The 17139-nt window shown below is 39.4% G+C and overlaps 1 protein-coding gene across 1 annotated transcript; it reads right to left on the reverse strand.

The window, feature by feature from the left end:
• Positions 1-1478: 1478 nt before the first annotated feature.
• On the reverse strand, positions 1479-16947 carry LOC137293898 (GPN-loop GTPase 1-like). The gene is made up of 12 exons (XM_067824705.1): positions 16737-16947; positions 13164-13257; positions 11118-11157; positions 9375-9441; positions 9000-9037; positions 7788-7866; positions 6642-6782; positions 6150-6296; positions 5584-5666; positions 5007-5116; positions 3281-3388; positions 1479-2763 (listed from the first exon to the last, which is right to left on the reverse strand). The coding sequence occupies exons 1-12, from the start codon at positions 16908-16910 to the stop codon at positions 2651-2653; spliced, it is 1194 nt and encodes a 397-aa protein (XP_067680806.1). The 5' UTR covers positions 16911-16947; the 3' UTR covers positions 1479-2650.
• Positions 16948-17139: the final 192 nt, after the last annotated feature.

A 17139-nucleotide genomic window follows, 5' to 3' on the forward strand; every position in this document is an offset into this window, starting at 1 on the left:
GACTATGGAGATTTACTGTCTCGACTGGATTTTTATTGGCCAGGCGCTGGCGGACAAGTGGCTATTTTACACACTGAATCGTTTCCATCGAAGTTGCTTCATATATCATTGCTTCGATCAAAGTGGCTTGATATGTCATTTAAGTTAAGGGAGAATGATAAATTATTTAGTTCAAAGTGGCTTGATATGTCATTTAAGTTAAGGGAGAATGATAAATTATTTAGCTCAAAGTAGCTTGATAAGTCAGTTTGATCAAGACAGTTTGAACGACTATACCGATCACATATATTGGACTAGTCGTTACTGTAACAACTGTAATCAAGACAGTTTGAACGACTATACCGATCACATATATTGGACTAGTCGTTACTGTAACAACTGTAATCAAGACAGTTTGAACGACTATACCGATCACATATATTGGACTAGTCGTTACTGTAACAACTGTAATCAAGACAGTTTGAACGACTATACCGATCACATATATTGGACTAGTCGTTACTGTAGCAACTGTAATCAAGACAGTTTGAACGACTATACCATCACATATTTTGGACTAGTCGTTACTGTAGCAACTGTAATCAAGACAGTTTGAACGACTATACCATCACATATTTTGGACTAGTCGTTACTGTAACAACTGTAATCAAGACAGTTTGAACGACTATACCATCACATATATTGGACTAGTCGTTACTGTAGCAACTGTAACATTTGACATGTGAAACAAAATCAAAGCGTTCATCTAGTGAACGCTATGCATCTTAGCTAAGATATGTCCAGGTTTTATTCGACATCTTCTATTGTCAGCAAAATGTTTACAGGTGTTCAGAGGAACCATTTAGTGATGCTTGGTTGCGTTACTCTTGACATTTCTGCTTCACACTGCCGGGTGATCACATCGTTATTAATTACTATTCGTTATTTGAACGGCATATGCAACTGCCAGAGATCATGTTCTATCCTCTGTGCAGACATCATGGGGAATCGAACCCAGGTCTTGTGCATGACGAGCGAATGCCCTAACCACTAGGCTACCCCGCCACTCCCATATCTACTTCCACCACAGTACGTGGTAATGGTATGGGAACTTCTTTCTCCTGACCTCTGGCAGATAGGGCATGCCTGGGTATGAGAATGATGATGTGTAGGACATGACAAGAAACGGCCAATAAGGGTCATTCAGTTCATTGGGAGCAACATCCCCAGGTTTACTCCTCTGATGCACAGCCACTGCTGTCCTGTCCATATCACTGCAAATCGTGGTCACAGGCTATACTGACGTTGCTGATCTGGCTGCCTTTAACATATCTCTCCGAGCTCCTATCACTCGAGATTGTATCACTCACATGCATGTTACCATAAATGGGTTCTTATCAATGAAGTTTTTACAGTAAAAAATCTGATCACAGATGACTTACATTTCACTGATAAACTGAGGGAGAGGTTTTCCTAAGCATGCAAGACAGAGCACAAAATTTTATATGACAAACCATTTATTAATGAAAATACAGCTGAGTTGAAGATGTGTGAATTAGACAGCCGACATTGAGTTTTTGTTTTAATCCTCAAGTGGTCACTTTCACACAATCAAATTCAATGTTACCAAACAAGTTATGTCTAAACTTAACACCATACCCGACCCTTTTTGTCAGTGTTCTCAGCATTCAGATATTCAGATCACTAATTACTGCAACTACAAAACACATTTACTAATATACCAGATGAAATGATGCGCTGCAAACTGTTACAAAATTTCACAGATATAATGAGTGAGTGTGTGAGTGAGTGTGTGTGATTTAAGTTTCACACTGCTTTTAGCAATATTCCACCAATATAACGCTGGGTAACACCAGAAATGGGTTCACACATTGCACCCTTTGGGGAATTGAACCCAGGTATTTGGTGTGACAAGTGAATGCTTTAATCACAAGGTTACCCCACTGTTCCACACAGAAAGAAGTGAAATGCTTGAGATGAGACTACATATCACAGACCAGCTGTTTGTTATCCATACTGTCACAAGTTCCAGAGTTCCAGGACAGGAAGATCTCCTGTACTTCAGCCTCAGAACGTTAACAAGAAAACAACATTCCTCTCCATCAGCTCTTTCACTGATATAAATCAAATCATTTTTCTGGTGTAACAAATCACTCAATATACATATCTTCACATGATACACAGTACAAAAAGATGACACATGATATTGGATACAGCTGTATCATCACCAATAGACAATGAATGGAAACCCACTGAAATATAGGCTTTTGAAACAGACTCTCATTCAAATTCAAAGCATGTTAAGATATGTGCTGACCCTCCATGATAAGAGGGTTCAGTCTTTTGAGAGCATCTCAGCTTAATATTTGAGCACAGACCAAAGTCATTAAGGTTTTTACCACTCTAGAAAAAACTTCAAAGATGGTCACGTTTGTTCACAGTGTCATAAAACAGGTTTACACAGATGTTTCGGGCACCCCTGTAGACTGCAAACCTTGCACACAAAATTGTTGCACCATAAATGTTCAACCCATGTTTTACGGGATGAATTCAAAGTGGGGCCGCAAACTGAGGCTGAATCATCACCCATAACTTGCTTTCATTCTGACACTGCCATCACATTTGATCCCGTTCTATTTCAAGCATTCTGTCACGTGTTGGGTGTGGTTTCCTGGCTGGCCTTCTTCTGTTTGTCTGCCTCCCGCTGCTTGTAGCTGGCCAGGAACCGTTGGAATGACTCACGTTCCCTCATCTCCTCCTCATCTGCAGACAACAACGCCGACGTCACATCATTGTACATGTGTTCACATCAGACCAACATCAGTCTCCTGAAGGTGGGAAAGCTAGGACAACCCAAACCTAACCTGATCACATTCATACCCCATTTTCAATCTGACTGCTTCTGTACAACAATTCATAGTGATAGATAACATTTTGGGTCATTGAGTCATTTATTTGAGTGACGAAAGAGGCTCTATGAACCTCATTCAAACTCACCCATATGTATGCATTTAAGCTTATATGCAGCTTATCTGTACCTCTGACAATACACTGTTATCAGCTTATCTGTACCTCTGACAATACATTGTTATCAGCTTATCTGTACCTCTGACAATACACTGTTATCAGCTTATCTATACCTCTGACAATACAATGTTATCAGCTTATTGCTGTACCAGTCGTGTGGCATGATGCAAAGGGGAGGTCACTCTAGAAACTCTATAAGGATCTCTGTTTCATGTTATATAAATTCATTTAACGTAGTGTTTTATAGGAGTACCTATCTCTGGTTCCTCGTCCATCCCTATGTATTCCTCATCACTGTCCTCTTCATCGACACCTGGCGTTATCACCATTTGGCCACTCAGCTTCTTCGGCAGAGTCTCATCTGAAAACATCACTTGCAGAGTTAGTAACAGGGTATTTTTCAGTCTAAGTAAACTTAGTCTCAGTATTATTCGTTACACTCCAACACAGAGTTTAACACACCCTAGTAAAAGCTTGCATCAGGTAATCTTTGAGAGGCATATCACCTTCCGTTCAAAGGCGACATGGCCGAACGGATTTAACCAATGAGACAACAGCTACTCTTTAGGATTGGCAGAACTTACAAATTCCCCAGTTTCTGACACTGATCCCTCAACAAACGAAAAGTCTCATAAAACACAAATACTGGATCTGCAGTATATATACTTTAGGATTTCTGCTGACATCATTATCATTAGCTAATATTTCTGTAAACTGACATCCTTGGATACTGACGAAATGCTATTTTCAGTGACTGTTTATGCACTGTTGTGTCATGTTCCATGTGCATCACCCAGTAGCAACAGTAGGTAAAATAGCATTTGGAACCGTTCAGGTACAAACCTTTTCGAGGTAAAAGTTCAAAGGTATGTGCAAATGTCCACTTTTGGAATTTGGTACGCTGTGCATTGATCAATCTCAAACATTGCCTGAGGTGAGCTCCTACTTGGGTTTGTTAGACTCAGTAGAGACTAAGTTTGCACAGACAGAGTATTTTTCAGAAAACATTTTGAGATGCCATACAGACTAATATCTACCAGAGCTCAAATCTGACTGGACTTGGGGTTTAGACAAGTGGACAAGTCTAGCCCACTTACATATTGATGGTGCCTACATTAAAGATTTAGATTGTCATAAACTAGAAAGGGTTGAAAATTCTCAGTCACACATTTCTGTACTATAAAGTCAACAATCACTGACAAAATGCAAAGAAAGTAGGCATTCCAGTGTATGAAATAAGGCCAATCCGACTGCCTGACATGGGCTAGATTTCTGATGGATAGTCTACATGTGCAGCTAGTTAAGATGTTCCATACTACTGAGTAAATTCAACACATTTTGGTGTCATATCTTGTTAAATCCATTTAGGAACGGAAAAATTTTGAAGTTAGCATGGCATGACTGGCTGGAGTTTTGGTTTATTTCATTCACTGGTATATGTATACAGATCATCCTATCTGGCATGAACTAACATTATTGTATCATAATTGAGATGGTTGATGCTCATGATGTCAGTCACTGGACCGTCTGGTCATAACTTGATTCATTATAAACCACTGTCAAAGAGCAGGGTTCTTAATGCATGCAGTTTAAAAACAAGCTAGGAAATTGTTAGACCCAGTTTTAACATGATTATTCAATCTGGATTCAGTAGATCAAGAACTGAATAGATAAGATCATGTTTCAAAATAAACTGCCATGATGTCACATGCTTGATGACAGCAGTGCCCGAAAGATGACTTAATTTTTTCTATCTTCTTCTGCAGTGAGTGAAGAGGGTACTTTTTTTGCTTTTAACAATGTCACAATTACATCACAGTTTGTTGGACATGAGTAATACTACTGTCTTTTGTTTACAAGGTTTGGGTGACACCTGAGGCATCATCCTCACCATCCTGAAAACCAAATTGGAATTTGAATTCCCATGAACCAAACTCTGCAGTGCCTCATGCCCCAAGCTTATCTATTGCCCAAGATACCTGTATCATCAGCCATGTCCTTCTTCAGTTTCTCCTTCTGTTTCTGCTTCTCTCTCTCCTCCTTTTCCTCTTTCTCTTTCTTCATCTTTTCATACTGAGGACGGTACTCTCTGAAACATGAATCATCACACCCTCTAGAGTGAGTGAGTGAGTTTAGTTTTAGGCCATATTCAGCAATATTCCAGATAAATAATCAAGTCTGGATCCTAAAATCCAGTGATCAACAGCACGAGCATCAATCGGCACAAATGGGAACCGATGACACGTGTCAACCAAGTCAGTGAGTCTGACTACCCGAACCCTTAGTCGCCTCTTACAACAAGCATAGTTGACTTTTAAGGCAAGCATTGGTTGGTGAAGGCCTGTTCTACCCTGGACCTTCATGGGTCCACATCTTTTAGATGTTGTTGGAGCTTCCAGAGAACTATGACAACTCTAAAAGATGAATAAAATCATTTCAAACCCACGATAGTTTACACAATCTTCACTGCAAGTGAACAGTTTCAGTTTACAGTGTAAGTGTTTATATAGTTTGGTTTGAAACATGTTTCCACCGAACATTAAGGAAGTGACCTACTTGTCAAACTCCACAGCACCCTCTGCAACTCTGTCCAGGAACTGGTCCAACCCCTCCCCTGTGACAGCAGACACACCAACAGTCTGGACCAAAACAGTGAGTGAGTAAGTTAAAACTGAACACTGTGTATGCAATTACTCTGTGATTGCAATTAGAACTATCATTTAAAACAATGTCAACATGCAAAAATACCAGTGAGGAAAATAAAAAATTCATCACTGAACAAATTGTCCACACCAGCATGGTGTTGATAAACCTTGAAACATAATCAAACTTTCATTCCAACTCATGATAATCATAGGCTTCTGACATCAAAGGTAGGCAACTCTACAACAACATACACATGCTGCAAAGATGTACAGTTATAACACTAATTACATTCTGGATCAACAAGAAGTTGACAAAGACAAAGTGTCACGAGTTTCCAAAAGATATTGAATAATCTCAACAATATTCTTTAACTTCTTTTGCACCTGAAAACATATTCAAAAACAAAAAACTGGATTCAAGCTCACATCAATGTGAATAAGGACTATCTACAAGGTCATTCTACACTTGACCTTCACCTTGAGATTGGTGTAGAACTCGTCCAGCACAAGACTCATGGACCGTGTGAGGTTAGAGATGTAGGACGTCTCATGCTCCAGGGCATCATGGAAAGATTCGAAGTCCTGCATCCACTCCACAGCAAAGCTGTTACTGACAATGTCGATCTGCAGAATAATATCCAAATATGTCGGTTTCTTCAAGCACTAAAACTGCAGATGAATGCAAGGTAACAAACTGTGTAAAAGTTGCATCGTTGTCTGTGCATTACAGCATATCAAAATAACCATAGGTGTGTCAACAGTTACATACAACATTCTAGAAATGAGTGAGTTGGGCCTTTCGCTACTTTTAGGAATATTCCAGCAATATCACAGTGGAGAACACAAGAAATATGCCTTAAACATTGTACTCTTGTAGAGAACTTAAAACCAGGTTTTCTGCATGACAAGCAACCACTTCAACAATAGAGCTGCTCGATAACTATACAATGTACATGTTTTGTTGTATACCTTGTTCATCGCGATGATGAAGGGGAGCTTGGTCTTGTAGAGGATGCTGCAGGCATACAGCATGTTGGACATGAAGGTCACAGGTGACACGCTGCGAGATGTGTCCATCACATACACCACAACCGTCGGGAACGTTGACGCCTGGATACAGTCACAACAATTGAATAAGTAGGCAGAGATACTGGATGCTATCCTTTTTACTGGCATCTACTTTTCACAGGAATCCAGTCTAAGTGAATTAAGTCTCCGTACTTTTCGTTACACTCCACTACTGAGTCTAACAAAACCTAGCAGGAGGTCCCGTCATGTAACCTTTGAGCAACCCAAGACCGTCCAGTCAAACGCGAGATGGCGGGACGGATTTAACCAATCAGACAATGGCCGCTGTTTAGGGCTTGGAGGGACTTAAAAAGATTGCTAGTAACTGACACTGATCCCTCAAAACACAGGTATTTGGCTTGCAGTATATTTGCTTAGGGTTTTCTGATGACGTGGTTACCATTAGCTAATATTTCTGCAAGCTACATCCGTGCATTTTGACAAAAATGCTATTTTCAGCAACTGTTTACTCAATGTTGACAGTATCGTAGCACGCTCCATGTGCATTACCTGATAGCGATCATATGGAAAATAGCATTTAGACTCGTTCAGGTACAAACCTTTCCCACGGAAAAGTTCAAACGGTATGCACAAATATCCACTTTCGTGATTTGGTAAGCTGTGTTCTGATTGGTCAGTCTCAAAGGTTACCTGACGCGACCTGATGTTTTGTTAGACTCAGTAGTGGAGTATTACAAAAAGTACTGAGACTTAGTTTACAGGAATCAATACTTCTTCTGGTAGCAGAATTTTCATGTCTATTTTTTCCCACTTGAATTTATCTATCGGTTATTCGAAGTTATTTATGAATCCCAGCTGAAAACTTTATGATAATCAGGCATGTATAATGGCTTGAGCTGCAGCTATTTCTTGAGTGTCCCCAGACAGAATAAACATGGTCATGCACAACTTTCAGTGGCCCATTCTAAGTTCAGAAAATGGCTAATAATCCTGAAAATGGCCCATTGTCAAAGTTCTCTTTCCCAATCCCTGCACATTCGCCCTGTATAACAACTGACAAGGAGTGACAGTTCCAGGTTAACTCACAAGGGCCTCTGTGATGATGCTGCCAGAAGCTGACCATGTGAACACCTCTATCTGTCCAGGTGTGTCGATGATCACATGCCTGAAACACATCACATCATGTTCACAATATCCCCTGCAATGTTGACATTTAGAATCCCCGCCATTACATCTCATCCATGTTTCTAGTCATGAGTACATGTAGACACAGGCTATTCCACAGCATCTTCTAACAGAATCTCTATTTCAGAAGCACCCAGAACAATCAACCAAATACCTCCTGGGCTAGAATGCAGTTTACTGGGTGCAGCACCAGCCAATGGCACAGAGCAATTATCTCACTATAGCGCCTCCACCCTTTACAATCCATAGGGTTAGGGTTTGGGGTTAAGGTTAGACACCCTTTACGATCCATAGGGTTTGGGGTTAGGAGTAGGCACCCTTTACGATCTTTAGGGTTAGGTTAGGTTTGGTTTGGGTCTGAAAATGTGCACAGTGCAGTACTCCCACCTCCTGTATCAAAACATGTCCCAGTGAGTGAGTTTAGGTTTATGTTCCTTTGAGCAATAACTCAACACTGCATGGCACCGGACACCAATAATGGGCTTCACTCATGGTACATATGTAGGGAATCAAACCAGAGTCTTCAGTAGGACAAATCAGTACTGTAACCACTAGGCTACACCACCACTGTTTTCCAATATCATTGGGAGGTATATGACTATGGGTACAAATGACCTAAGCAGCGTTCGAAATAACTGCCGGCCCACAGGCCCAGCACTGGTTGTTATTCTATCATGCCAGCAGTTTCAAACATGCGCAGGCCCTTGTGGCCTTCAGTAAATTATCTGTCAATTAGGTTTCAAATGGAATGTTTTCCTCCTTTTTTCATTAATGTTCAGAATCATCCACCATCCATCATATTATGATAACTTACATTTTCACTTCCTGGTATTTCAGGGCTTTGGCGTAGGAATGTCATCACCAGTCTCTGCTTGCAATAGGTTTTGACTGATTTTGTTGAAAAAGTGTAAAACTTTGTACAGTGTAGACTATTTTGTTTCTGATTAGTTTGACTTCAACCAATGGACCTGCAGATTTCATTCAGGGCCTGATGGCCAGCTGGTAAATTAAACTATTGCAAACACAGGGCCTAATCAGTCAACACTCACTGTCCTGGTTGCTCATGCAAGCTTTGAACATACCATAACAAAAACAAATTAGCTCTATGCTTACCGACATTCTGCAGACCTCTTCTCAATGAAGCCCATTACCTAAAAGAATCAACATATTCAACACAGAAATTTACTATACCATGTGAATTTGACAGTGCTATCTCTCAGAAAGAAATATAATCAGCCAGTCATTGTCACTATATTTCAAGAATGTTTCTATCAGAAGACCATAATAATGAATGAGAACATCAAAGACAAACAACCTGGTTAATATGTTGGTCATCCTCATCATCATCCTCCTCCTCATCCTCATCATCATATAATTGCAGGTTTATTACCATGTTACTTTCAAAAATTACATCAGGAACATGTTTACTTTTACAAATGCAGATAAATGGGTTTTCCTTTAGTTCTCTGCAGATAACTCAACACAAACCTGATCAAATCTTGTTGCAAACAAATTCAGAGATGTTACAATGCCGCCATTTGGACCAAGTGAGTATCTAGGAAACTGTTAAGGGAGATAATTCTTACAAACAACAAATGGACCTACACAGATATTTCAAGCTCAGTAGTCTAAACTAGCACAAGACTACTCTGAGGTGAGATATAGTAAACACCCCATTTTCATGCAATAACTGTGAAGTGTTTAAGCATCGAGGAAAGTGTCTCAGATGCTTGTAAATATAATTATGATAAAAATTCCAACTAGGGTATAACTCCAGGACAAAATTAAATTTCTGCTGTAATTAAAACAATATTTAATGTTGAATTAATTTTAGACATACATCAGCATGTTACTCAGTATAATTGTCACATCACACATAATAAAACTTGCAATACATGCAGGTGGAAAACAATGTGAATAGATATGTTCAACATTTTTCAGGTCAAGGTTAATATTTCCAAAAAGGAGAGAGATGATGAGGGCACATTATGGCGAACTGAATCTGCGTGATGAAAGATTTGAGATCCTCCAATGTTTTTTTCAAAGTTGCATTACAAGGAATGAATAAAGACGAGCAGTCACTAATAAGCTAACCCTGCAGGTGTATGTTTTTGACTTTTATTGAAGACGTACTCTTGTCACTTTAAGTGAGTTATTACCCGTGAAGGTCCCGGAGTCAAATAGGCTTTCAGCAACCCATGCTTGCCATAAAAGGCGACTATGCTTGTCGTAAGAGGCGACTAATGGGATCGGGTGGTCAGGCTTGCTGACTTGGTTGGCATATGTCATCTGTTCCCAATTGCGCAGATCGATGCTCATGCTGTTGATCACTGGATTGTCTGGTCCAGACTCGATTATTTACAGACCGCCGTCATATAGCTGTAATATTGCTGAGTGCAGCATAAAACTAAACTCACTCACTTAAGTGAGTTATTATTCCAGACCCGTGAAGGTCCTGGGGTAGAATATGCCTTCAGCAACCCATGCTTGCCATAAAAGGCGACTATGCTGGTCGAAAGAGGCAACTAACAGAATCGGGTGGACAGGCTCGCTGACTTGGTTGACACGTGTCATCTGTTCCCAATATTGCAGGTCGATGCTCATGTTGTTGATCACTGGATTGTCTGGTACATACAGCTGTAATATTGCTGAGTACAGCATAAAACTAAACTCACTCACTCACTTAAGTGAGTTATTGAACGTCACAGCAACAACATTTCAGGGATATCATGACTTGTCACTATAACAATGGACCACATATCCTGTCAGCTATTTCAACATGTCCAATAATTTTCTTTTCAAATTTTCAAAGTGTGAAACTTTCCTTTTTCCTTCAACTTGATAAAATTGTCTTGACTGTGCCTCACCATTTGTTTGAAGATAATTAGTAGTAATAACAAAGGCTAGACTGATTGGTCAACAAATCCACACTTGACACAGGTGATTTACCAGGCATGACAACAGGAAAATCTGTTCTCAGTGGAAAACTTAATACTGTGTCATCAAATGGGGGATTCAGAGGAAACAATTCTGAAAAAAAATTGGCAGAATTCTGAATTCCAGGCCCATTGACAAGGACTGAAATGTTTAAAGTGAGTTAACTCCCTTGCATATGGAAGACATCCTGTTTGATGCACAAATACATTTGTTAGCTCTGGTTTCATGTTTATTCTTACATTAACACACAGTCATGTGTCAGCAACTATCATGACAAAACATGGCAAAGGATACTGTTTCATCACCTCCTTGTAGTTCACCGTGTCCCGGATATCTGCAAAAAACAACAGTAATGTTGTATTAATGCAAACATGAGTCATCAGAAGATGACATATCCCCCTGGCCCCCACGTGTTTGAAAGGACAAATAATCTGAGAGTTACACATTGTATTTTTAGACCAAGTTTAAATTGTTTCCATGGAATTCATGAAAATTATAAATGCCATATATCTGTAACCAGCAAAGTCACAATTTCATGATCTGTCTCATATATCTGCCAAGATCTGTTGACAGATATGAAATGGTTTTCGAGTTATGCTCTGGGAACGAAGCCCACCCCTCCATTTTGAGACTAAGTCTGAAACGTTTCCATGGAAACCAAGAACATAATTCATCACAAGAACCTTTAAAAGCCAAAAGGCACAACTTTGGGGTCTGCCACACACATCTAGAAAGTTTTCCTAACCGATATTAAGAAGTTTTTGAGTTCTGCTCCGGAAATGAAACACACCCCTCACTTTTCAGACTAGGTCCAAAACGTTTCTATGGAAACCGAGAATATTATAAATCACAAGATCCTGTACAAAGGCACCACTTTAGCCTCTGACTGATATATCTACCAAGTTTTGCTGAAAAATATTGAACGGCTTTTGAGTTCTGCTCCGGAAACAAAACACACCTCTCACTTTTGATATTATGTCCGAAACGTTTCAAGGAAAACCGAGAAATAATAAATCACAAAAACCTGTACATAGCAAAAGGTATCATTTTAGGTTCTGACTGATATATCTACCAAGTTTTGCAGAAAAATATTCAATGGTTTTTGAGTTCTGCTCCAGAAACGAAGCCCACCCACCGTAAGACTAAAACCCAAAATGTTCCATGGAAAAACTATAAAAAAAAAATATAAATGCCAAAAATCTGTAAATAGCAAAAGGAACAACCATAGGCTGAAATTACTACATCTATCAAGTTTGGTCTAAAAATATTGAACGGTTTCTGAGTTATGCTCCTGAAACAAAATGATTAAGGACGGATGGACGGACAGACGGACGGATGGACGAGGCGTCGTCTATATCCCCCAAATAACTGATGGGGAGACAAAAATACCTCACATTATCATAATGACTCATTTCAGCTGTCTAACCATGTCCATTATTGAGAACTTAATCATGTTAATAAACGAAACTCTCTGGCCGTCCTTATTGTCTTCAGGTTAGCTTTGAATTTATTCATCAGCAAAATACTTGTAGTGAGTGAGTCTATTTATACGCAGCGCTCAGCAATATCCCAGCTATATGGTGGCAGTCTGTAAATAATCGAGTCTGGACCACACAATCCAGTGATCAACAACATGAGCATCGATCTGCACAACTGGGAACTGATGATGTGTGTCAACCAAGTCAGTGAACCTGACCACCCGATCCCATCAGTTGCCTCTCACGACAAGAACAGTCGCCTTTCAAAATACTAGTATGTAACAGTAACGGATGAGTTGACGCTACACACTACACCAATACAGGTCACTTCTTCATTAAAGGTATCTCAAGTCATATGCAATTATCACTGGTTACAATAACACTGGTCATTGTTTAAAGTTAATCAAACATGTCAGCCAAACTGGACATTCTCCACATAGGCTCATTACGCGATCTTTGTTCACCTTTGGAGTTTTTCAAGCCATGTTACGTTCATAAATGTTACCGTAAAACAAGGAGTAGCAAGCAATCATGCGGTAAAACATGTGGTAATTCATGTTATTTAGTAAATAACAAGTGTGAAAAAAAATATACATAAAAAATTCAGGGTATCACATTTTATCAACACAGATTCCAGCTTGTAGTAATTTGGTGATGCATTTTAGACTAGATCCTAGCACTCGCATTAAATTTGTGACACATTAATTTAATGATTTACAGTATACCACACATTTTACACCAGTCACATGGTGAAGACAAAATGCTTTCAAATACATGAGTTTTTCTTATCAGTATGAATCTAAAAATAATATCAGACATCACTAATATCATTAAGATTGAATCCATAATAACAGTGACAGACCTATGTTGGCTGGAAAGCTCACTTCTCTTATAGCAGGGTCAAGGTTGATTGTGTAAGGGGGCGTCTGCTTGGCGTGAAGATGTGCAGTTAATCTCTGTAAGTGAAAGGGCAGGTGATTATCATGAGGATGATCTTGCACGACACAAGTCAGGTCATTCAAAAGTTTAACACTGTGACATCTTGAGCACTGAATGAGTGAGCGATATTGGTTTCATGTCACTTTTTGATAAATATAAGCAGTATCACAGTTTGGGACACCAGGAATGGGATTCACACACTGTACCCATGTGGAGAATCAAATATTGTGCATGGCACTTAGAGCACAGGAATTACAAAAGTGTCTAAAATTCCCACCTGCCTGACCGTCCAGCATGATCTATTTTCATCTCAGACAGTCAAATTCAAAAGTAGCTTGTCCGGTAGCTTAGCGGATATTTCTACCCCAAACAGTAAATATTTCACAACATCAGATAGGATCTCTTATCGTCTCTTTGAGGTGTTTGAGGCATTATAACTACTTACGACTGGACAGTTCATGTAATGATAACCAATCACAACACATGTACTTGTAGCTTAACTAAACTCGGTGCATTGCCTTTTAGTGCTACATGCAGCTAATTGTGATGCCTCCAAAGAGTAAAGTATTCAGTAACCTTAATTGGAAGTTTGGGGGTGAGTGAGTGAGTTTTGTTTTACACAGCACTCAGCAATATTACAGCTATATGCAGTCTGAAAATAATCGAGTCTGGACCACACAATCCAGTGATCTACAACATGAGCATCGACCTGCAATATTGGAAACAGATGACACGTGTCAACCAAGTCAGCGAGCCTGTCCACCCGATTCTGTTAGTTGCCTCTTACAACAAGCATAGTCACCTTTTATGGCAAGCATGGGTTGCTGAAGGCATATTCTACCCCGGGACCTTCAAGGGTCTGGAAGTTTGGGAATTTTAAACACTGATAACGAGAGTCTTTGTTTCCACAGCTGAGAGAAATAACTGAATATGAGACTGAGTCAACATTTTGAGTCAACATGAGCCTGAAGTCAGAGATATTCTCTGCTTAAATATGGCAGATGCTTAAATTTTGCTTCAGAATTTTTACCATGATTATCATGACCTGTTATGAACATCTTGTACTGACCGATACATGTATTTTTTCTGCACTATGTTGATTATATATCAGTTTGAGGTTACTAGTACTCAGTTTTAATCTCTTGTTTATTTTACTGCATATAACCAGGGAGACTATATCTAGAGGGAGAAGAAACTTCCCCCAAAAGCTGTTAAACATATGTCACGGGTCGCTACATAACCAGTGTAGCCAATATGGCGGCAGCGTAGTATTTAAGATTGAGCCTGGTTTATTTTCAGCAGCTGATTAAATTTGCTGAGTGTTATAAGAACTGAAATCCAACATGTAGAAGATAGGCTAACTTTTTCGTCACTTTTGTTTGAGTCAAATAATTGGTATTAGTGTCATGTTAGGACCGCAGATTTGTAGTAAAGTTTCAAGTCGGTACGTTATAGCTCACTGGCTTCTATTCTCGATTCACCGTGAAGATAGACTAAATTGTGCTGATAAAAACTTCTTTCCCACATTCATTTAATTTCTAGAAGGGAAACATACCTTTACTTGAAAGGTATTTGTAAGTAATAGTAATAGTTTTATGACTTGAAAGAAATGTTAAGGTGCTATTGAGGTGTGTGAAAAATATGGCATATCGCTGATCTGTTCTGATCCGCCACTGAAATGCTACACACCATTGTTTGAGTGTTTGAGTTATTCCTTCAAAAACATCTTTCACATACACCTTTAATTCTTATGAGGGAAATATACTATCAGGTGAAATGTGTTTGTAGGTAATAGTGATAGTTTCAAAATCTAAAAAAGAATGTTAGGGTGTGTGAAAAATGTGACATATCGCTGATCTGATCTTCCATTGAAATACTACTCGTCGTTGTTTGAGTGTTTCTAGTTAATACTTCAAAAACATCTTTCACATACACCTTAAATTCTTAGGAGGGGAACATACTTTCAATTGAAATGTGTTTGCAAGTAATAGTGACAGTTTCATAATCTAAAACAAAAAGTTAGGGTGTATTTGAGGTGTGTGAAACATATGACACATTGCCGATCTGATCTGATTCACTATTGATGCTTGTGATGCTTCAGGGTTATAGTTCCACAAATTCTTTCTTTCTTGTTGATCTTATTATTTGACAAAACTGGAAAGGTGTTTAGGACGCTGTGTGACAGTTTTACACATTCTGTTTTTGAGGGTTGTATGACAGCGTCAGTTATCATATTGTTAATGTCCATTCCATTCCCCATATGCAATAACATATCTGAATTAATTATTAATGAATACGAAAATGTCTCTAAGTAGATTTTTAAAATACGACAGCTGGAGTTAACACGTGTTCTCGCAATACTTTTGCGTTCTTTAACATGCTTTGGGAGGGAAGGTCGTGGTGTATCATTTATTCTTTCATCCATTCACATGTATACTTCTTTCTTTTACTGTGTTTCTTTCTTCATTCAATCACATAATTCTTGCTCTTAATTCTTACTGGCTGAAGTAACCCGTGAAGGTCCCGGGGTAGAATAGGCTTTCAGCAACCCATGCTTGCCATAAAAGGTGACTATGCTGGTCGTAAGAGGCGACTAACGGGATCGGGTGGTCAGACTAGCTGACTTGGTTGACACATGTCATCAGTTCCCAACTGCGCAGATCGATGCTCATGTTGTTGATCACTGGATTGTGTGGTCCAGACTCGATTATTTACAGACCGTCGCCATATAGCCGGAATATTGCTGAGTACAGCATAAAACTAAACTCACTCACTCACTACTGGCTGAAGTTGTTAAACACTGAAGCAATGCTGGGAACGAGCCAAGTCACTGTGTGTGTTGGAGTATGACGAGGCACGCGTTAATTAGTACAAATGGTAAAGAAAGCAAGCGAGTGACCTACCCCTGTTGTAGATTATCCCTCATATATATAACTGCTGAACTCAAACAGATCCAGGAACAACTTTACCTAATGCATTGGCTGATGCAGTGAAGGGTAAGAACACAATTTTACCAGGTCCAACTTGCAATCATTGTATCTGACATTAGCTATGGCTCTAACTTCACTTATTTCCCACACTTCTTCAATCCTTGGGGTTTCTCATGTTACGGTTGGCTACCCCAACTAAACTCTTAGTCTCAGATCCCCTTTATGATCATGAACGTATTTGTGGTCCTCTGGTTTAGAGGCACCCTTTTCCTACCCTAAGGAGAGCAATAATTGATCATCAAACAGCACTGAGATGTATTGGGTTAGTTGTAGAGCTTGGATTAGCTACCTTACCGTTAGTAGGGTATTGAATCTTTGATCTGGCTTAGCTTCAGTTCTATCTCTAACAGAAGCGAACTAAAGCATGATAACGCCCGGTTAAGCCACAGGCGATCGGTGAACAGAGTATGCCCCTATACCTAGTTATACCATAAGTACTAGTATAGGGGCATACCCTATGCATCGATCGCCTGTGGGTTAAGCTCACTTCGCAGCAACGGATATACCTGGACAAACGTGCTCTTCCCGGAGCCAGCCATACCAAGGACAATTACACATATTGGCTTTTGAGTGTCTGCATTTTTCTGCCCTGACATCTCGTCACTTGAGATCTGGTCAGAACTCAATAACTCTCGTTCTTCGCATTCCCCAGGAGTAACGCATGGCGCTGCTTCGGCCATGTTGATATTTTAGGCAAAGCTATAATATGTACAATGGGGTTTCGTATGACGTGAATAGGTAACATAAGTAGATGATAAGTATCTGATATGTATATGATGTTATATAAATATCATGTTCCAATTATGATATTTACCCATGTATTTTCCGGGTGGGACATGAAACGTTACAGATTTTTTTAATACGAAACCTTATTCAAACATGCAACACGACACGCATTAAAAACGAAAC

Source organism: Haliotis asinina, chromosome 1 (genome assembly GCF_037392515.1).
Source record: "Haliotis asinina isolate JCU_RB_2024 chromosome 1, JCU_Hal_asi_v2, whole genome shotgun sequence".
NCBI classification, from domain to species: Eukaryota; Metazoa; Mollusca; class Gastropoda; order Lepetellida; family Haliotidae; genus Haliotis; species Haliotis asinina.

Coding starts and splice junctions, on each gene's coding strand:
- LOC137293898 (XM_067824705.1), bottom strand. CDS start 16,910: ATGGCCGAAGCAGCGCCATGCGTTACTCCTGGGGAATGCGAAGAACGA. Junction 6,783..7,787: donor GCATCATCACAGAGGCCCTT/GTGAGTTAACCT, acceptor GACTGTATCCAG/GCGTCAACGTTCCCGACGGT. Junction 3,389..5,006: donor GGACATGGCTGATGATACAG/GTATCTTGGGCA, acceptor TGATGTTTTCAG/ATGAGACTCTGCCGAAGAAG.